At 36.0% G+C, this 22,671-nt stretch overlaps 1 protein-coding gene across 3 annotated transcripts in view; it reads left to right on the top strand.

The window, feature by feature from the left end:
• GSK3B (glycogen synthase kinase 3 beta) overlaps positions 1 to 22,671 on the top strand; it is a 190,544-nt gene that overhangs the window by 83,231 nt on the left and 84,642 nt on the right. For all 3 annotated transcript variants that reach the window (XM_015064612.3, XM_015064613.3, XM_027060929.2), the window contains exon 3: positions 4,758 to 4,841. In XM_015064612.3, the coding sequence (XP_014920098.1) occupies positions 4,758 to 4,841 (84 nt within the window). The remainder of the gene's footprint in view (positions 1 to 4,757; positions 4,842 to 22,671) is intronic.

The following is a 22,671-nucleotide window of genomic DNA, read 5'->3' as shown; positions in this document are numbered from 1 at the left end:
TTTTGGTGATTCATCTTTTACAGCTTTGCTCATTCTCAGTTTCTTGTATGATTCCTTTTCATCTGTCTGCCTAAATGTTCACATTCTCCAGGATATTCTTCAGAATATCTTACCTGTCTTGGGGCTTATGTGACACCATCGTCTAGGTTTTTACTACCTAACCAGTTTCTTTTTTAGTGTTCTTTATAGGCTTTTCTGCTCCTGGAGACTTTGGCTACCTCCTTCTTATTTTACAGGCAATTTTATCTATTCCTGTAGCTTCAAGAACCATCTAGACCTCTTGCTAGAGGATAAGATGAACATATCAGATTGCTTTCTGGACCTTTCCATATCTGTGTCCTTCAGGCATTTAAAGCTAAACGTGTCCCAAACTGAACTCATTCCTTCCTTCTTCCAAAACAGCTTCCTAGGCCAGTGAATTCTATTGCCATGTTAATAGTCACATGAGTCAGAAGTTTGATAGTTATCACTCCCCTCCTTCCATTTACCAAAGCAGTAACAGTATGTGATCAAATAACTGTTGATCTGCCTCTCAGAGCCATTCTCTTCCTTCTGTCTTGACTCTTTCTACCTCCGTACAGGTCTTAGTTTAATTTATCTTCTCCTTAAAAACAAAAAACTTTTTTTGATAACCAGTGATCTTCCCAAAACAAATCTCTTGCTTAGAACATATTAGTGGTTCTTCATGGCTTGTAGTATTCAAACTTTTTAGCATTATATTTAAAACTTTCCACCAGGTCTCTTTCCCGAATTTTTCAAGGTACTAATAAGCAAAATTTTTATAGGTCCAAATCCCCATTTACCCTATCGCACTATCTGAGTGACCTACAGTTTCCACATTGTATTGTAATTGTTTGGTTTGCTTACCCATTGAAAACTGTGAGGACTATGAATTTTTATACGCTCAGAGCCCTGGCTCTGACACATAATTAGCTTCAAAATATTTGTTGTACACAGGGAATTATTTTGAGGTGACATTCTAGCCAATTGTAGGGTCTTTGGGGGTATCTGAATTTACTCTGGAATCAAAGATTCAGAAATGGATTGAAATAAACACTTTTTCAGTCCTAGTGTGATTTCAGAAGAAGGATGATGGAACTTTAGGTAATTCCTTTTTGAAGAAGAAGGTATGTTTTGGAAAAAATAGTCTTTGAAGCAAAACTTTTTTTTTTTTTTTAAGTTTATCGATTTTGAGAGAGAGAGAGAGTAAGCAAGGGAGAGTCAGAGATAAAGAGAAAGAGAGAGAATCCCAAGCAGGGTCCACACTGTTGTCAGTGCAGAGCCCAATGCAGGGCTCAAACTCACCAACTGAGAGATCGTGACTTGAGTGGAAAACAAGAGTTGGACGCTTAACCGACTGAGCCACCCAGCACCCCTGAAGCAAAACTTTTGAAGTCAGTCCTATTTTACTAGATTTTATGAAAATGGAACTTTCTATGGTAGGAAAGCAGTGGAATGAAATTTGGTGAAGAAGAGAAGATGATAGCCATATGCTGCCTACCTGACATCTACAGTATTATTAAGCTTTCTGGTTGTTACTTCACCTAAAAGTCAGCTTTTCCTTTATTGAATTTTACATAGGGTACATAAAGTACCCTTTAGGGATTCCCTTGACACAGTGCTTTTAGGTTTGGAAATACCCCTCCACCCCCACTTTTTTTAAAGTGTGAGATGTCAAATGATGTAAAAATGAACAATAGCCCCTGTCTACTTTAGAGGAGGATATATGTTAGTGGCTATTGGTTAAACCAAAAGGATAATTTTTCCTTTAAATGTACCTTTCAGGTTTTCTTATACTTGTGTGTTATTTATTCCATCTTGAGCAGTCTTTTTGTTTTCTCTTATTTTGTTTTAGGTGGGAATGATAAAAATAGTTTACATGTAAGTTTTTATCGTTTCTGTATTGGAAAAAATTTGCCTTTATAGACAGGTTGTTTTTCTACAATGGATTTAAAATTTTTAACTATGATCTTGTAGTAAGAAGTAGATTTTACATTGCAACCCAGTGCACAGAAAAATAACTGAAGTAAGTTTGATGAAAAAGTCCTTAGCCTTACTGTATTAAACTTCTTATTCTTTTCTCCTTATCCACCCCCTTCTCATTTCCTAATTGGCTGATCCCACAGTTTGAGAATACTGGTCTACAGCAAGTTGTAAGGCAGAAGAAATTATAAAAACAGGGAATTAATTTACTCTGTGAAAGACAAAGTAACCAGCTTTGAGAGCTCCGTCTCTGATACAGAAAGATACAAAATTCAGCTTTTCTTAAGGCACATGTATAGTAAGTTAGTTGGACAAGTTGTGTTAGTGTGTGTTGTGTTTCCCTACAGTGACTACAATGTAGTATCTGATTTCTATAAGGTACTTTTTGAAACGCATTCTTTTATATGACACTATTGAACTACAGTTTACAAAAATAAAAACCAAGAAAGTATATACTCAATTCTAAAATATTGGTAGGTGCTGCAGGAATTTAGAGATTAGAGAAGATTAGTGTGAGTTGGAACAGCTGGGGATAGCCTTGTGAAAGAGGTGGGAGTTGAATAGGAACTTCAAGGATGGATAGAATGTGTGTAGGTGGAAGGGAGGGATCAAGACATTCCAGTGATGATGTGATCAGTGGTTTAGAATTGGGAATGAGATAATATGGTCAGAAAGAGTGAGAAGTGGGATCTAGTTATGATCATGTTGGTTATGAGTGGAAGATAACATGAAGCTGATAATAAGGAACCAGAATATGAAGTGCTTTAGACTTTATCTGGTAGGAAATGGGGAAATCGCTGTCTCTCAGAATTTACTTTGTCTGCTAATCACATTGCTGCTCCAGATCTCTTGGTGCTGTTTACTTGCTGTATCTTTTTCCATCCTTTTACTTTCAAGCTGTTGGTGTCTTTGAATCTGAAGTGTGTGTATCAGAGAGAGAATATAGTTGGAACTTGCTTTCTTATCGAATCTGACATTCTCTGCCTTTGATTGTGTGCTTAGTTAATTACATTTTATGTGGTTTTTGTTATGGTTGGAATTACCTGTGCCATGTTGCTTTTTGTTTGCTTACCTGTCATGGTTTTGCTCCTCTGTTCTCATGTATGGCCTTCATTTTTTAAGGTGCCATTTGTAGGTCCAGGTTTGATTTTTTTTTTTGTTAGTATTACATAAATTATTTTCTTTAAAAAAAATTTTGTTTACATTTATTTATTTTTGAGAGAGCGCACAAGTGGGGGAGGAGCAGAGAGAGAGGGAGACACAGAATCCAAAGCAGGCGCCAGGATCTAAGCTGTCAGCACAGAGCCCGACGCGGGGCTCAAACTCACAAATGGCAAGTTCATGACCTGAGCTGAAGTTAGATGTGCAACTGACTAAGCCACCCAGGAGCCCCTTCTATCATCTAAGAACTGGAGACCACTCTGTTCTAGGATAGTTCTGCTGATTAGGCTCCTCATCTGCTGTGCAACCCCCAGCCCCTCTTTTTTTGGCTTTTTTTTTTCTAACCATAAAGCATTTTTTCCATCCAGATTCCCAGGTATATTAACTTTTATGTTTTGTAGCTCTTCTAATTCACTATTTTACCTGAAATTTTATATTTCCTGATCATATAGCTGGTACTTTTTAATATTTTTTCTGTTATGTTATTAACTGGACTTTTGACAGCCAAGTATATTGTTGGAATGTATCTTCTTTGTTAATATATACTCTTCGAATTTATTACTGTAAAAACTTATGTTGTTAGGAAGCCATCATATTATTTGATGGTTTCTTTTCATGAAGAATGAACATAACTTTGAAACTCCCCAAAGGAAAAATTATTTGTGTGGTTTATAAATTTATCAGGACTGTACAGTTTCTGGGATGTCCTATTATAACTCTGTAAAACTTAGCAACTGAACCTTTCTTATGGGGCTCTCAAAAAAAAATTTTTTTTTGACCATATCTTGGAAGATAGTGGGGCTTGTAAGAGCTCTTTGCACCCAAATTTATGTGTTTAGTGAGAAGCTTGATTTTTATTATAGTTGTGAAAGATTCCAGTAATAATAGCTCATTCCAGGTATCTCTGTCATAATATAGATCACTGCTTCTCAAGCTATTAGTTGTGAAGTATTAGTTAAAAAAATTTCCAGTTCATCAGACTGATATTTTTGTAACATAAAATACAAATCAATTACTAGAAAAGTGAAATTAAAAAATACAAAATATAGGCCCCACTCTTAAGATTCATAAATATGAAATTATTCTGTCAAATTGCTGTGAAAGATTCTAAGCACTTATTCTCAATTTCTGTGTTTATCTTATCGCAAGGCAGTAGTAAATAGTTCATAGACTAATAACAAATAGTTTGCAGGTCAGTACAGACCATACTTTTTATCTTGTTTAGAAAATTTTTGTTATTGTTTTAGTTTTTAAATTTTTAATTGAAGTATAATTGACATAATATATTAATTTCAAGCGTACAACATAGTGATTTGACAGTTATATACATTATGAAATTCTTACTACGATAAGTGTATTACGGTATTATTGACTATATTCCCTGTGCTGTACTTTTCATCCCTATGATTTATTTATTCTACAGTGGGCACTTTGTACCTCTTAATCCCCTTCACCTATATTGCCCAGCCTCCCAACCCCTAGACCATACTTTTTAGTAACATATCCATGGCCTGTTCTTTGTAGTGTTTATTGTTATGAAATTTTAGTATCGTAGTCAATATGGTGAATAGCATTTATCCTTTAAAAAATATTTTCATGTGTTTCCTTTTCAGAACCGAGAGCTCCAAATCATGAGAAAGCTAGATCACTGTAACATAGTCCGATTGCGTTATTTCTTCTACTCAAGTGGTGAGAAGGTAGGTCTTGAAGAAAGTGTGTACTGAATATTGTGATAGACTTGTTATTCTAAAAATAGTCCTTGTTCTGCACCCGATCCCCCACCCTGGCCCAGTGAGTGAAACAGTTTTGCTAAGCATAAGCCCTAGTAATCCTGAGCTCAAGACATAATCATTGACTATCAGTAGTTATATCAGAAAATGTTAATGAGATGATAAAGGGAAATGAATTTTGAAGAATTTTCTTTTTTGGAACATTTGCCTTTGGTTCTTTACACACACACACAAACATACACACTCATACACACACATATATTTATTTATTTTTTAAACTTCTGTGTTCCTTATGCGTTTCTGGAGCCACATGATAGTTCTAGTTGTTTATTAGAGGGTCGAAAATGATGTCATTTTGTTAAGTGGAAGTATTGGAGGGAAAGGGGAACAGGAGGACTTTAGTAGGACCAGAATGAGACTTCAACAATGGGAGGCAAATTTAACCTATCCTTGGTGAGGGAGAAAGTTAGAAAGGTACAGTATTATAGAGCTTGTTATACATGGTCATTATTTATGATTGCATTTAATTTTGTGAAAGCAAAGGATAATTTAAGAAGACCATGTACTGTGAATCCCTGACACTTTTGGTTTTTCTCTTCAAATAATAATAATTAATGTCATTGTGCTCCCTGGAGATGGAAGCACAGAAAGTCTGTTTCTTCTGTTTTACCTTCTTCTTTCTGCCTGTTCACTGTCCCTTCTTCCCAGATTCAGTATTTTCCTTAAATTTCTACTTTACTGGTTTCTGGTGAGGGGGCAGGGCAAATAACAAACCACTTAATCTTTTTGGCTAAATAAATTTGACTTTGGATAGGTTCATTTGATATTTTTGACGTCAAGTTGCACATACTATCTTAAGTTCCTAGATCTATAATCCCTCTTGATTACTAAGCCCAGTGTTCTTTTTACTTCATGTAACTACTTCCCAGTGTATCAGAGTTTAATCATTTTCCATTAAATTTTAGTTAGGTTATTTCCTTAGAAGTTATTTTTTTCATGACAGAGCCTGTAATATGGGAAGATGCCTATGTATTAAGCCAAGACTGTGATATACATTCTGTAGATACATAAATGTTATTTATATATTTGTGTGTGTGTGCGTGTGTGTGTGTGTGAGTGTGAGTCACAGCTAATGTTTTAGCAATGATAATTAGCAAATTGGTTCCTTTGTGACTCTTGTTTCTCAGGTGCTTGTATTAGGGACTGTAAGCCTTTATAAGTATTTGAGCTCTTTTGTTTCTAAAGCCAGTTATGAGGTTCATGCCACTTTTTTTTTTTTCTTAAAAACCTAACAAACAGCGTGTTATGTCTTTAATCTTATTTGTTTTGATATGTCTTTACTTTTTCCTGGCCCTTCCCAAATAAAATTATGGAACATCTGTTACGTTCACAGCACTCTTACAATGGAATTTTGCATCCTCATGATTTTTTGTTGTTAGATGCTAGACATAATAATACCTCAGGGAGGAAAGTAGAGGTCAGAATTATCAAAGCCCCTAAACATTTTCTCCTGATTACTTTATTAGCTCTCCCTATATGGCAGATACTGTTTTTAGTACTTTACAAATATTAACTCATTTAATGCTTACAAAGATAAAGAGCAGAAAAAGAAGAATATCAAACTTTTGAATATAAGGCTGTGATGCTGTGGTGGCATCAAAAGGCTTACCTATCTGGTTTTGGTCTGGTGGAAGCCCTGATCACAGTCTGCCCTCACCCTCACTTAATTCTGCCTTGGTAGTGACAGTGGACTATTATTTGTGTATCCCAATGGATGATTTTCCTCCCTGTTGCTGTTTAGAGCTGCTTATTATTAAAAATGGTCTTATAGATAAAGAGCAATTGAGAAGTTATTAAAGGAGGTTAACCAGAAGGACAGTGAACCTCTATTATAAAAAAGAAACTACTTTATAATGTTTTATTTATCTCAGAACTTTCTCTTGAGCATTGTAAATTTTTCATAGTGAAAAAAATATTCCTCTTAATTTTGGATAGCTTCATTAACAAAACAGAAAGGGGGAAAAAGTTGTGATATATTGCTGAAAATAATGACCCTTCCTTAACAAAAAGAGGTTTTCTGAAGATATGCAGAAATACACAGGTGCAGGGCCTCCCATGATCTTCTAGCCACCGAAAAGATGATTTCTTCTTGCTTTCCTCACCATCTCTACTTCCATTCTTCTGAATTGTTCTGGCAGGGCTAACATTACTCAAGAGACCAGGTAATAAACTAATATGTCCCATATGAAAAGACGGGTTCTGCTCTAAGGTTGAGAGTTCAGGTTTGTTCTGTTGTTGTTGTTTTAAAATATTTATTTATTTTGAGCAAGAGAGGAGAGAACGCTAGTTGGGGAGGGGCAGAGAGAGAAAGGGAGAGAGAACTGAAGAGCCTCCACGCTCAGCATGGAGCCTGAGGCAGGGCTTGATCCCACAATCTATGAGATCGTGACTGAGGCGAAATCAAAACTCAGACATTAACCCAACTGAGCCACCCAGGTACCCCAGGAGCTTAGGTTTGTTATTATCAGTTCTGACTCTCCAAGAGTAGATTACTGAGAGTGAACTTAGAACTACAGTTGTAGAAAGGGATCTAAATGTCTTAGGAAATTCTTACAGACCTTTAAAGATGATTTCTGTCTGAAGAGAAGCTTGGTGTACTGCCTGTGTGTGTGTGTTTATGTTTATATATATATAAATTTTGGGGGGAGGAAGTAACAAGTTAATAGTTCTGAGATGTCTCTGGGACAAGCAAATAGAAATACCCATTAGATACATGTATGATTTCACATGTAGTGGTGGTGGTGGTGTCAGGAAGTGGGGTGCTAAGTGGAGAAATGATATTGACAAAGTTGGGTTGATAGAGTTGTGTAGCCATGTGAAAGAGCTCTTAGGAGTTCTGGGGGCTGTTTGAGACCAGCACAGCAAAGAGCCAGCAGTTTGCCAAGTATTGTCTGCTGGTCCTAGAATGTGTTGAGGGTGAGAAGAGTCCTCATTTGAGAGAGCTGTAGGGAAACCATTGCCTTTGGGTGGGATCCAGGTGGATCTGGGGAAAAGCAGTGTAAGGGCAAAGCAGTATAAAAAGCCTCCATGAAGAGACTGGGATTCAAAAGAGTTCCTTTTTGGGGTTTCAGAGAGCTTAGGGGACCATCTGGACAGGAGATCAGTGGTCAGAACAGGAGCCCAAAGGAGATGTGAGGAGGCAGTTAGGGGGATGATTTTAGAAATTTTGAGGTTGAGAAAGAGCAGAATTCAGTGTTTCAAGATTATAAGGATGAAAGACTTAGTCGATGTATGAGTTCAGATATGAAATATTTTGTAACCTTTTCATCGTCATCATTATCTCTCTACCGTTTTCTGTCTCTTCTATGCCTATTGTCTCACTTCTGTTTAGTCTCCTCCATCTACTTTCTGGGTTTTTGCTCCTTTTACTCGGGGTTCTGGGTCTCTCTGTGTTTTGGTCTGGGTTTCTGTCCCTCTTTCTTGGTCTATGTCACCCCCTCATTTGTTTTCCCTCTTTAACTCTGGTGTCTGTCTGTTGCTCTCTCTCTTGGTTACTCTCTCTATGGATTTCAGCCTCATCTCTCTCTGGGTTTGTGTACTCTTCTTTCATTGGGTTTCTTCCCATCTTTCGTTGAATGCCTGATCCTTCCAAATCTTTATATAGATTCTCATCTGTCCTGAGCCTTCTTCATTCTCTTTCTATCCTGACTTTTAACTTCTACATCTCTACATATCTCATTCTATTTGTACATGTTTTACAAAATTGTATGAATAAGTATTTATAATCTTATTAAATATTGGAGATCTCAGTATTTCTGGTTATTGGTTATATAGTATGTATTTCACTGAGTTGTTGAACTGCATAATACCCCCTAACTACTCCCACATTGTTATTTTTAATTTTAAAATTATAGCTAAGCTATCCCAAAGCTTCATCATAATTTTTGTCCATAAGCACTCTTTAGTTGTGGATGAAGTTAGAGTAGGATTGCTGTAATACTTGGCAGATATTTCCACTGATCACAGTTTGAAAGGTTATATCTGTTTTGGTGAAGTTGTCTTTATTTTGCTCCACTCTGCCATTTTAAACAGTATTTTTATTTAGGGATTATGAATAATCAGCTTTTAGCATATAACCGAGGAAAGGAGTAACCAGGATGACTAAAAGAAGGAGGAATTAAGTCAGAACAGAGACCAGAGGTGTTACTTTGTCTTAGTTGTAGTCTTCTGATTGGAATTACTGGTGTTTGCTATAGTAACTAGAGCATCATGTAGTCAATTAGTATACTTTAGATTACCCAGTAGGTTTTAGTAACTGATTTAGTTCAGAAAAAATAGCACTCTTTCTCCTTGACCAGAGGAAAAATGGGATTTTTGAATGTTTTGAAAGTCTAGGCTTAATATACTTTTGTGAATTCTGAGTACCCTAGAGAATGGTGTTTTTTCAGTATCAGTATTTGGCAGTAGAAATTCCTTTCCCCCTAAATAAAATTTTATGAAGAACCCCTATTCTATAAATAGAACAGATAAAAAGGAAAATTGCTTTGGTTCAAACCTGGGGTATGGGGCCAGCTGACTTTGCTTTTCCTGAGTTGCAGCTCACCTCTGTAGAACCCTAGGACTCTGAAGGACATAGTTTGTAAACCACATTGTGTCTTTACAGGAGCCTTAAATTTTATTTAAATTAATTTTTTAAGAAAAATTTTTATAAGTAAACTTACGTGTGAAAATATCTTACCTTTGTTCATCATAGATTGATTACTTGGATAATAAAGAAATTGCCTTCCTTAAAATAAAACTCCCTCTACTTGCATGAGAGGCAGTTTAAATAGCAAGGATGACAAATTGATTTCATTCCTCATATTAACTTTGTTCTATTGATAGTAACTGTGTAGAGGGCTGTATGCAGAGGAAGATTCTACCACTGCTTTTGGGATCAGAGAGAAGAATGCTGTGCTTGATTATGCCTGTTTGTCACTAGCCCTGGAGAGGAAAGGGTAGGAGTGAATCTGTTCTGAAAATTAAAGAGCACCAGCTGGATTTGCATCCCAATTCTGCCACTTGATAGCAGTATGACTGGGCAAGATACTTACTGTAGTAAGCCTTTTCCCCTTCTCATCTATACAGTAAGGGTTTTGTAAGAAAAAAGTGTAATAAGTTTAAGTGCTTATCATAGCACTTGGCATATAATTAACACTTAATAAACATTAACTATTTTACAATTTATTGTTTAATAATAGCAAATATATATTACACTTGCTCTGCATCAGGTATTGCTGTAAGCACTTTACATGTACTTTATAACTCACTTAAACTTTACAGCGACCCCGTAAAGAATGAGTACTGTTACTGTCCCCCATTTTATGGAAGAAGAAACTGAGGCAATTGCAGTTAAGTAAGTTACCTGAGAGTCCTACAGCTATTGAGTGGCAAAGTTAGGAGTCAACTCTAGAAAGTCTGTCTCCAGGGTCTGTATAGTATGCTATATATACTATTTAGCATAGAATGTAAATTTCTCCAGGAGTAGTGTATTAGAAATATAACATTTAAAAATATCTCAGTAATTATTGCTAAACAAGGAGAAGTTGTATAGTGTCTACTTCGGAGAATTTTTAGAAAAGAGTAAATAGCCTTTTGTTCTATGACAAAAATTATAGCAGCAGTGATAATAATATCCAAAATTTATGTGGTGCTTACTGCCACATAGTTGTAGACTCTTCAGCTATTAAGTCTGTGTTCTTTCCAAATACCCACTCTCTGAAATCTTCCAAGTTCGTTTTAATTTCAGCCTGTTGGCACTATATAGTGTTTTAGGTACAAAGACAAAGTATAAGGTCTGTCTAAATGAATTTGAGAAAGACAAGAAAAGAAATATACTGTAAAATGACAAATGGAGTAACAATTACTTGCACTATGAACAGAAATACTGTAGAGAAAAGTAATAAATTATCCAGAGTGGTCAGCGAAGGAATTACATAGGAAAAATGATACTTAGGGTTTTGAGGAGGAGCTCTTTAGATAAATAGGACAGTATAAGTGTGCCAGGTTAGAAGTACAGGATGTTTGAAATGCTTGGTGAGGTTAAACAACATAGTCTGTGTAGAAGAGATACAAGTATTTTGAAAGTTCTGGTATATAAAGTATGGGAGTGTGGGTCTAGTAGTGGGAGGTGAGGCTAGGGATGTAGAAAGGAGTTCATAAGTGATTGATTGGATCAAGGTCAGCCTCCCTTTGTGAAAAGTGTCTTTTGTTACTTTTTAATTAAATGAAATCTTAAGTTCTAGAAATGGTGTATGTATAGAAATGCTGTACAAAGTTATAACTGTATACACCTGGTCTGCTTTACAAAATACAACTCTCCTCCATTCCTTTATCTTCTCTCTTTCACCTTCCTTATTTTGTGAAAATCACTGGTAGCAGAGAATTTTATTTACTGAAATAAAGACGTTGTGTAAATAACTCCACAATTTTGTTACTTAAAATTTCATGTTGAATTCTATTAAAGTGGTATACATATTATCTGTATGAAAATTTTCCTGATGATCAATGCAGGCTTTTCAATAGGAGTGTGAACTAGAGAATGAATGTATAGATAATGCAAAATTCTTGAGGTAGATGAATTGTCAAGGCTCTTCATAAATTATAAATGATAGCAAGTGAGATGATAACTGTCATTTGTTTGAAGATGTGAATCTGTAGGTTTCTTTTGAATATCAGTTACCACCTTGTTTTTATGTTATTTTAATATATTTTAATGAAACTATAAAATATTACAGTTCATATTAGAAAAAAATTGAAATAACACAGGACAGTAGATAAAAGTAAAATCTTTAACCTGATATCTAAATCCTCAAATCCCTCTCTGTAGAAGTAAATTTCCTGTATTCATATATGAGCATGTATATCACATGTTAATGTAATAATACTCATATTATTTTGAAACATGTTGCCCTCATTCCCCAAAATATAACAATATGGTGTTTTATGTCTATATGCATAGACACTGCACCTAATTTCCCCCATTGTTAACATCTTACATTAGTATGGTTACATTTGTTAGTATTAATGAATCAAATTGATACATTATTATTAACTAAATTCCATAGTTTATTTAGATTTCCTTAGTTTTTCCTAATGCTTTTTTCTCTTCTATGATCCCATGTAGGCTACTACATTACATTTAGTTATTTTGTCTGTTAGGCACCTCTTGACTGTGGCAGACTTTTCCTTGCTCTTGGTGACTGACAGTTTTGAGGAGTACTGGTTGCTTGCCTCACTATTGGGGTTTGTGTGATATGTATCTCATAATAAATTGGTTATTTGTAAAAGTCCACAGTGCTGTGTTCATCACATCATATCAATGGCATATACCATTAGCACAACTTGTGGATGTTATTAACCTTGATCACCTGGCTGACCTAGTACTTTTCAGTTTTCTCCACTGTGAAGTTATACCCCTTCCCTCCCACCCCTGCAGCTTTCCATGTTCTGTCCTTTGTAAGGAAGTTACTTTGGAAGGAAACCTACAGCTCAGAAGGGAGGACTTATGTTCCTTCTCCTTAAGAGCAGATCGGCTACATAATTTGGATTTCTTCTGCATGAGACATGGTCTTTTCTCCCCCATTTATTAATCTTTTTAGTCATTTTATTGATCGGACTATTCCAGCTTTGGCCTTTGGGAGCTCTTTCCAGTTAGCTTCTGTCTACTTTTGACATACCCTATTCATGTGGGCTTTTGTTTAGTTTTGCTTTTGAGTATGTCTCTACTTTCTGGCATGCAGATTATTTTTAATTTCTTGCTCTATGCAAATTTCCAACTGTCTTTTAAAGTTTGTTTTCATGTTTATTTATTTTTGAGAGAGAGACTGAGAGACTGAGCACTAGTGGGGGAGGGGCAGAGAGCAAGGGAGACACAGAATCTGAAGCAGCCTCCAGGTTCTAATGGTCATCACAGAGTCCAATGCGGGGCTTGAACTCATGAACCACAGATCATGACCTGAGCCTAGGTTGGACGCTTAACCAACTAAGCCACCCAAGCACCCCTCCAGCTGTCTTTTTGTGTGCACATGCAAAGACATATTTTCATACACATGATTCCTAGAAATGGCATTGCTGAGTTGAATTGGATCTCTGTACATCTCTTTGGGATGTATTATATTAGTGCATTGATTTCCCAAAAGGTTGCAAGAGTTTGGGGTTTTCAGCACAAGTGTATAATAGTTCATATTGAACAATGACCCTGTCCCAATACATACTTTTCTCAGATTGAATTTTCTTTTCTGGTTTGTTAGGTGAACAATGATAGCTCATTGTTATTTTTATTATAGTTCTTTAATTATGAATGAGGTTAAGCATCTTTATTTTTATTGGCCATTGGTAGGACTTATCAGCCATTTGTTTATGTCCCTTTTAATTTTTTTTTTTCATCGGTATGTTAGTATTTTCTTACTGACTTCGGTCATAATTAATGAGTTATTTGTATTTTAAACAAAACAAATTAGGGGCAGCTAGGTGGCTAAGTGAGTTAAGCATCTGACTTCAGCACAGGTCATGATCTCGCAGTTTGTGAGTTCGAGGCCTACATCGCGCTCTGTGCTGATAGGGCAGAACCTGCTTTGGATTCTGTTTCTCTCCCTCTCTCTCCCACCTCTACTCGCACGCACACACTGTGTCTCTAAAAAAATGAAATTTAAAAACATTAGTCATTTGTCCTATATGAGCAGAAATTTTTTTGCCAAGTTGTCAATTTTTAAAAAATTATAGTTGATGTACAGTGTGTGATAGTATTTTTCAGTGTACCATAGTGATTTGACAACTACGTACATTACAAAATGCTCACCATGATCAGTGTGTTTACACCTGTCACCATACAGAATTATTAATGATATTATTGGCTACGTTCCCCGTGCTGTATTTTTCATCCTTGTAACTTACTTATTTTATAGTTGAAGTTTGTACCTCTTAATCCCTTTCACCTATCCCCCCATTCCCCTCCCCTCTGGCAACCATCAGTTTGTTTTCTGTATTTAGAAGTCTCTTTCTGTTTTGTTTGTTTGTTTTTTCTTTTAGATTCCACATTTATGTGAAAGCATATGATACTTGTCTTTCTTAGTCTGGCTTATTTCACTAGCATAAACTCTCTAGGTCCATCCATGTTGTCACAAATGGCAAGTTTCATTCTTTTTTATTGCTGAGTAATATTCCGTTGTGTATATATGCCACATCTTTTTTACCCATTCGTCTATTGATGGACACTTATTTTGCTTCCATGTCCTGGCTGTGGTAAATACTGTTGCAGTAAACATAGGGATGCATATATCTTTTCAAATTAGTGTTTCTGTTTTTTTCAAGTAAATACCCAGATAGTGGAACTAGATTGTATGGCAGTTCTAGTTTTAATTTTGGGGGGAATCTTCATACTGTTCCACAGTGGTTGCACCAGTTTACATTCCTACCCAGCAGTGCATGAGGATTCCCTTTTCTCCACATCCTCGCCAACACTTGTGCTGTTTTCTTGTCTTTTTGATACTAGCCATTCTGACTGGTGTGAGGGTGGTATCTTACTGTGGTTTTGATTTGCATTTCCCTGATGATTAGTGAGATTGAGCATGTTTTCATGCGCCTATAGGCCATCTCTATGACTTCTTTGGGAAAATATCTATTCAGGTCTTTTGCTCATTTTTAATTGGATTATTTGGGGTGGTTTTGGTGTTGAATTGTATGACTTCTTTATATATTTGGGATATTAACCCCTTTTCAGATCTATCATTTGCAAAGATCTTCTGTCACTCAGTAGATTGCCTTTTTGTTTTGTTGATGGTTCCCTTCACTGTATAAAAGCTTCTTAGTTTAATGTAGTCCCAATTGTTTACTTTTGTTATTGTTGCCCTTGCCTGAGGAGATGGAACCAGAAAAATATTGCTAAGGCAGGTATCCAAGAATGTACTGCCTATATTTTCTTCTAGGAGTTTTATGGTTTATGTTAGAAAGTGGTCTGGTTTCATTCTTTTACATGTAGCTCTCCGTTTTTCCTAACACCATTTATTGAAGAGATTGTCTTTTCCCCCATTTTATATTCTCACCTCCTTCATTGTAGATTAATTGACCAAGGTAGGTTTAATTCTGAGTTCCCTGGTTTTTCCATTGATCAATGTGTTTGTTTTTGTGTCAGTACCATACTTTTTTATTATGGCTCTGTAGTGTAATTTGAAGTTTGGGATTGTAATACCTCCAGCCTTGCTCTTCTTTATCAAGATTGATTTGGGTATTTGGGATATTTTGTAGTTCCATACAGATGTTAGGATTATCTCTTCTAGTTCTGTGAAAAAATACTCTTGGTATTTTGATAGACATTACATTGAATCTGTAGATTGCTTTGGGTAGCATGGACATTTTAACAATGTTAATTCTTCTAGTCCGTGAGCATGGTACATTTTTGTTTGTGTTGTCTTCAATGTCTTTAATCATTGTTTTATAGTTTTTAGAGTATAGGTCTTTTACCACCTTGGATAAATTTATTCCTAGGTATTTTCTTCTTTTTGATGCAGGTATAAATGGGATTGTTTTCTTAATTTCTCTTTCTGCTACTTTGTTATTAGTGTGTAGAAATACAGCAGATTTCTGTGTATTACTTTTGTACCCTGCAATGTTACTGAATTCATTAATTAGTTCTAATAGTTTTTGGTGGACAAAAATATTGTCCTTTTTAAAAATTTGGCTCTTTTTTTTCTTCTGGAAAGTTGTATAAAAGTTTTATGTTTTTATATAATCTTAATGGCATCATTTTCCTTAATAGCTTATAGATATTTTGCCTCCAGGATTGCAAACACACTCATGTTTTCCTCTGGTAGATTAATAGTTGGTATTTTTTTAACTTTTGTAGTTTTGGTATTTATTTTGTGTTATATATAATGTGAGATGAGGATGAAGCTTGCCATTATCTTGTATGCCAGCTACTTGTCTCCCTTTCCCCATTCCCACCCCTCGCAAGGAAAAGAGTATTTCCCTTTCCCTAATCAACCCACTTTACTGTTAGTGTTATTCCCATCTCTGGCGTACACTGGCACACCCATTGGAGAAAAGGCATTCATTTTTAAGTTTTTTGTTTTTTGGGTTTTTTGGGGAGGAGGTTTGCTAGTCAAGTTCCCAAACCCAGTTCTGAGGAGAATCCTGGGCTGTCTACTTTGTTGAATGTCTTCTACTGGGGTTCTATGATAAGCCGCTTTGCATTCCATCAAATTTTTAGAATTATAGCATGATTTTGCTTAAAGCTACAGCCTCAAGTAATTTTGTTTCCTTGACCTCCTTGACCTCAAAAATCATCTGTCTATTTTCCAAATGTTGGATAGAGTTGTCTCAGCTCTTGTTTAGTTGTTAGGTGTGATCAAAGTTTTATCATTTAAATTTATTCCTGACTGAATGGTTTTAGAGTAGAGTTCACAGAGGAGTGATTACCAGCAATTAGAGAGTAGTTTGTTAATTAAAGTGACAACTAGAAAAACTGAACCACTGAGAGAAATACTCCCTAAATTGTACATCATGTAATATTTTAGAGATTTCTGAATCAGATCCATTTTGTGTATTAGCAGAATTCTTTTTAAAAGATATATAGCATGGGGCACCTGGGTGACTCCATCGATTGCGCATCCGACTTCGGCTCAGGTCATGATCTCACGGTTTGTGGGATTGAGCCCCGCATCAGGTTCTGTGCTGACAGCTCAGATCCTGGAGCCTGCTTCGGATTCTGTGTCTCCCTTTTTCTCTGCCCCTCCCCCGCTTGTGCTCTGTCTCTCTCTCAAAAATAAATAAAATGTAAAGAAAAAAAAAGAAGCAAAATTAAAAAAAATTTAAAAGGTATATAACAGTGACTCCTTAGTAAATTTGGGGGAAACCTAGTAATTGTCCTTTGAAATTAGTACTTTCTCATTATGTGAGAGACTGTTTTCAGGCATATCCATCCATTCAAATGATAGTTTTTACATGTTGTATTTTTTATATCTGGCTTTTAAATCTTATAGCTAAGCTGTGAGTATTCAAATATTGTCTAGTAACCTAAAAGAGAGAGACTACATTGAGAAAATGGCAGACCTAGGATATTTTAGAAAATTACAAGTGATAGAAAAGCTGAGTCGTGGTCCTTTCTTCTCAAAATATTAGCATACCCTGTCCTATGAATTATATTTTTCATGAACCTCCCAATAAAACTACTTTTGGAATGTGAAAATATTAGTCTTTTCTGTACTTGATGTTTCCTACAGATGGGCTTTCCTCAGGGATTATTCCTATGACTATTACATTTAGCAGAATATCTGTCTGTAAGTTTAATAAGAGTATTTAAAGAACATGATATTGTTGAGCCTATTTATTTCAAATCAAGAGCAGTGATAGTGTTATTAGTTGGCTGCTTTGGTTTCCAGCCTTAGGATCCAGTTAGATTAAAAAAAAAAAAAAAGTGGATGTGATTTTAATACAAGCACAGAACAATGAAATAAAAGGCATTTACAGTGCCTTTAAGTATAACGAGACGCCTTCAATGTTTCAGAAAATGAAGACATTCAAAATGACAGTTTTAAATGTATATGGACATTTATACTTCACTTACAAAATGGACAGATGTCCTGTATGGTTCTAAAGAAGTTGCAAGTTTTTGAGAATTAATGGAGTGAATAAACAAAATATATTTGAGCAAAGAGACAGGTTTATGTTAATCTGCAAAGCAGTAGTCTAAATATAATTTAAATCCCATATTTCTCATAGCGTAGTGAATTAGAACATTCAACCTATAGCAGACATGGTTTCTTTAATCTTTTTTGGTGTATTCTGCTTTTTTAATATTAGGAATAAAATACATTGCCTAAAAATGGATACTTATCTGTATGTCAAATGAAGCCTGAACTGTGCCAAGTAGAGTGGAATTATCTTTACTGATCTGAACATAATAGTTCAACTGTAATCTAATACTGCATTAAGTTTCTCATTATTGCACCTCAATGTAGATTGCCTTTTGAGTTCTCTTCATCACACCTATCATTTATTTTCCAACTGAATTGCTGTCAAGTCTTATCTGTCATTCTACATAATAAATTGATACTTTGAGTTTAATCATAGGGTTTTGTATTTATCTTTGTTAAATATTATATTGTAGGTTTCCTGGATATTAGAGTTCTTTAAACTCTTATTTGTTCTTCCATTTTAAGCCATTCTTCTTGGGTTTGTGTCAGTCTTTGGTGATTGTGTTAAAGTCAGAAATTGTAAATTGCCACATTCATCCCCTGATGTGTTTTATTTGGCTAGTGCATTCTGTTAATTTTTTGTGAATTAGGATGCTTACAGCTAAGTTTTGTACTATCTATCTGATTTATTAACCACTACCCCTTACTACAGTACCCATTTTGGCCTCACACATTTACATTTGTTGCTTAGCCATTGAAGGCATTTGCTTTTGCGACCCCTAATATATGAAATCATTTTTGAAAATATTGATTGGGACAGGGGAAGGACAGAGCTTATACAACTAGAAACTAGAAACTCTTCTCGAATTTGACATTAATGTTTTCATTTTTTATTCTTCATTTTTGGTATACTGTTTAGCAAATTAGTTAAATTGTAATACAGTGCTATACATATCTTCAGGTCATTCATAAATCATAAATATATCATAATTAACTCTGTCAAATGATTTATTAAAATTAAGAAACCCTGTAATTAGCTAATCAGGTTTTTTTTAAAGGATAGTTTTAACACCTGTGTTAGTGACCTTTCTGAAACCCAAAGCTTACCATCACTTGAATTCTATGTACACATCCCTTTGACACCAGCTGGATGTTCTCTTTATGTGTTCCTTTTATTGGACCTCAACTTCACTTGAAGCTTCTTGTCTAAACTTCATCTCTGAAATTAAAAAAAACTTTAGTGTTTTTAAATTTATTTTTGAGAGACAGAGCGTGAGTCAGGGAGGGACAGACACAAAGGGAGACACAGAATCTGAAGCAGGCTCCAGGCTCTGAGCTGTCTCAGCCTGACACGGGGCATGAACCCACGAACCACAAGATCATGACCTGAGCCAAAGTTGTACACTTAACCGACTGAGCCTCCCAGGCGCCCTGTGAAATTTTCTTCTCTTAGCCTGCAGTATTACTTTCACTACCTTTAGTTCTGCAAATGACCTTATTTCTTATTTTACAAGAAAGGGCGTCCTTAAACATATACTTATTTTACTTACAATTCTCACTAACTTAATTTATTTTAGGTGTACAGGAAACAAAATGTGGTGTCATTTTTTTCTAACAATGATAGTAGTGAAAATTTAGAGACTGTTTAATTAATTTCAACTTATTTGTTTCTCTGGTTCTCTGTTACTCTCATGTTTAGCTAGCCAATATACTTGCCCCTCCCAACCTCCCTTTTCTTTCAGTCCTTATTGCCTAAGCCCTGATGTAGGCCTTGGATTCTTACAGGTTTCTAGAGGCTGACACTGCTTTCACTCTTAACCTTCCTAACTCCTCCTTGCCCCCTTACCATATCCCACTTTGCACAGTGCTGTTTGAGTTAAAGCCGACTTGTAAGACTGTCATCCTAATTCTTAAATAATATTCATTGCCTATGAGTTTAGTTTATTCACCAAATATTTATTGAGTACCTACTATGTGGTAGGCAATATTCTAGGTGGAAAAGAGCAGTGAACAAAAGACAGTCTTATTTCTCATTGAGCTTAGTTGGGGGAAGCAGACAATGTAAACTATGTGGTTAGAAAGCAATAAATATCTTGGGAAAAAATAATATGGGGAAGGTAGGTAGGATTGTGGGGTAGAGGAATTGGGGAGAGTCCAATTAAGGAAAGCCACTCTAAAACAGTAACACTTTAGCACAGATTTGAAGGAGGTGAGGCAAGTGAGGTGTGTGTTTATGTCTCAGGGGAGAATATTCTAGGCTGAGGGGTAATCAGTATAGAGGCCCTGAATGTGAAAGCCTGCCAAATGTGGTCAAGAAATAGCAGGAAGCTGCTGTTGTCACTAGAGATGAGTGAGCAATGGGAACAGCAGTAAAGTAGAGGACAGGAAAATAAGGAAGTATGTATGGAGGCCTTTGCAGACCACTAAGAATAAATCTTAGTGAGATAGAGTGGAAGAGCTACAATCTAACTTCTGTTTTGTTGATATTAGATTAAAGGGTAAAGATGGGAGCAAGGAGACCATTTAGGAGGATATTGGCAATAATCTAGGTGAGAAGTGGTAGTGGCAGAGACTAGGGTTGTAGCAGTGAAGATGGTAAGAATTGATTAGATCCTGAATAAATTTTAAAGGTGGAAACATTAATATTTTTTTGGTGTATGTATATGTGTGAGAGAAAGATGGGGGTGGGAAATTAATGATGATTCTAAGGTTTTCAGCCTGAGCAATGTTAAGTGCACAATTTGACATAGTAGCCTGGAGTTAAAAGCAGAGGCCCAGCATATATATGAATTTGGGAGTCATCAGTGTAGAGTAGTATTGAACCTTCGGACTGGATGAAATCATCACGAGAGTGAGCTTACATTAAGAACAGTGATTGGAGGACCAAGCCCTGGGATCCTCCATTCCTTAAGTGAATGAGCCAGAAATGGAGAGCAAGAAGAGTAGTCTTTGAGGTAAGGTGAAAACCAGAAGAGTATAGTGTTTTAGAACCCAAGTAAAGCAGGCATTCGGAAGAAGGGAACATGATCCAACTATGTTAAATAGTGGTGCTAAGTCACGTAGAAAGGGAGGGATAAAATGATGACTGAAAATTGGCATTGGATTCAGCAACAAGGAGATTACTGATCTTGAAGAACAATTCTGCTCGAGCAGTGGTGATGAAATCCTACTGGAGTAAGTTTCAGAGAAAATGAGAAGAGACTGGTATTGGAGAATGTCAGTTTAGACGCCTCTTTGGAGGAATTTTACTGTTCTAGGAGGCCAGAAAATATGGTGGTAATTAGTGCAGTTAGAAGGAGTTTTCTTTTTAACAATGGGAGAAATAACAGCAAGTTTGTGTACAGATTGAAATGCTCCCAAAGAGAGAGAAAAATTAATGGAGAGAGATAGGAAAATTGCTGAAGCACTGATTGTGATTAGGAAAAGCAGAATAGTATGTGTGTGTGTATGTGTGTATATATAATTATTATTTTATGTTTAGTAGGGTTTACCTTAAAAAGGAACTTAGTTTATTAGTTAGAGAAGGGAAGGAAGAGCATATGGAATTAGATGATGTAGATGGGTGCATGTAGTGGTGCAAGCAAGGACATCAGCTGAGGGTGAAATGGAAAGAGGGGTATCAGAAATCAAAGAGAAGGACAGAAAAAATCAAGTATGGTACTTTGGAAAAGTGAATGGACTAGGCAAATATATTATTGCTGGGCCAATTGAATTTCTTGATGATGAATTTAATGTGAGAAACAAACACCACAGTTTTAGCCACATTCAGCCATTTGGGTGCAGGCATGGAATGGATGGAAAGCTGGATTTAACCACGGTTGTGGCTTATTGAACAGATATGACTTGACACACTTTTTCATAAAGGGCCAGATAATAAATATTTTTGGTTTTGCAGGCTAAAGTCTCAGTTATAACTATTCAGCTCTGCCAGTGTAGCCCCAAAGCAGCCATAGACAATACGTACATGTATGAGCATTGCTTTGCTCCTTAAAACTTTATTTATAAAAACAGGCATCAGGCTTTTGCTGTTGTTTACTGACCCCTGTGTTAGAGAGTGAGGATAATGGTAGACTGTGGAATTTAAGCTGGATATGGAGAGAAGAGAGGAGAAAACGGGAGTGAGCAATAACGGAAAGGTAATAGAGTCAGTGGCATACTCTCACTAAACTGTTTCCTGTGCTCCACTGTATTCATTGATCTCATATCTTGTATACAGTTTTCTCTATGCCTTAAGTGCTCCTCTCATACTCAATTTAGATGTCATCTCTTTTATACCTACACCCTTATTACTTCCTTTGCAGTGGCTACTGACATGGAAAATGTCAGTATTAACATGAAAAATTTTCAGTAACTGCTGAAAATGGAAAATTTTCACTTCATTTTGGTAGATAACATGATTTCAAATTGGGAAGATTGTGAAAGTTTCTTTACTTACAGATTTTCCCATTCAGTAGCCAATTCTGGATTTGCATGTGATTCTCAACTTTGTTTTCTGCTTCATTTTATCTATCTGCTATTGTTCACATGAAGAGAGTAAGGGTAGCACTCTGTCCCTCTTTCCTACTTTGTACTTAGTTGGAATTGCCTTCTTTCTCTCCACTGATCTTGGATTCGTGTCTTTAGGCTGCTGTGAAAGGATGTTTAAACATATGACCTGCAATAAACTTGTGACTATGGTAACTCGCCTCCTTATAAGTTATTCTTTTTCTTTCAGTTACTTGTAGAAAACAGTTATTCTACTAATTACAGACTATTAGACAACCATAGAAGCTTGTAGAGGTTAGAGAAATTTTGAAGACCATCTAGCCCAATTTTTCATATTATAGTTAAGGAACAAAGCCTAGAGAGATTGACTTGCATACATTAGCACAGAGCGAGGGCTGGAAATCTTAGCTCCCAGTTCAGTACTCACTCTACTACGGTGACAGCTTTCCTTATAGGATATGAGGGTACTGGTTCTCAAACTAGAAAATATGAAATTTTGTGGGGCACTGGGGTGGTTCAGTCGGTTAAGCTTCCGACTCCTGATTTTGGCTCAGGTCATTATCTCTTGGTTCCTGAATTCAAGCCCCATGTTGGGCTCTGAGCTGACAGTGCATGGCCTGCTTAGGATTCTCTATCTCCCT

The sequence above is a fragment of the Acinonyx jubatus genome, chromosome C2, assembly GCF_027475565.1.
Source record: "Acinonyx jubatus isolate Ajub_Pintada_27869175 chromosome C2, VMU_Ajub_asm_v1.0, whole genome shotgun sequence".
Lineage (NCBI taxonomy): Eukaryota > Metazoa > Chordata > Mammalia > Carnivora > Felidae > Acinonyx > Acinonyx jubatus.
This window is presented reverse-complemented; position numbering and strand designations above follow the sequence as displayed.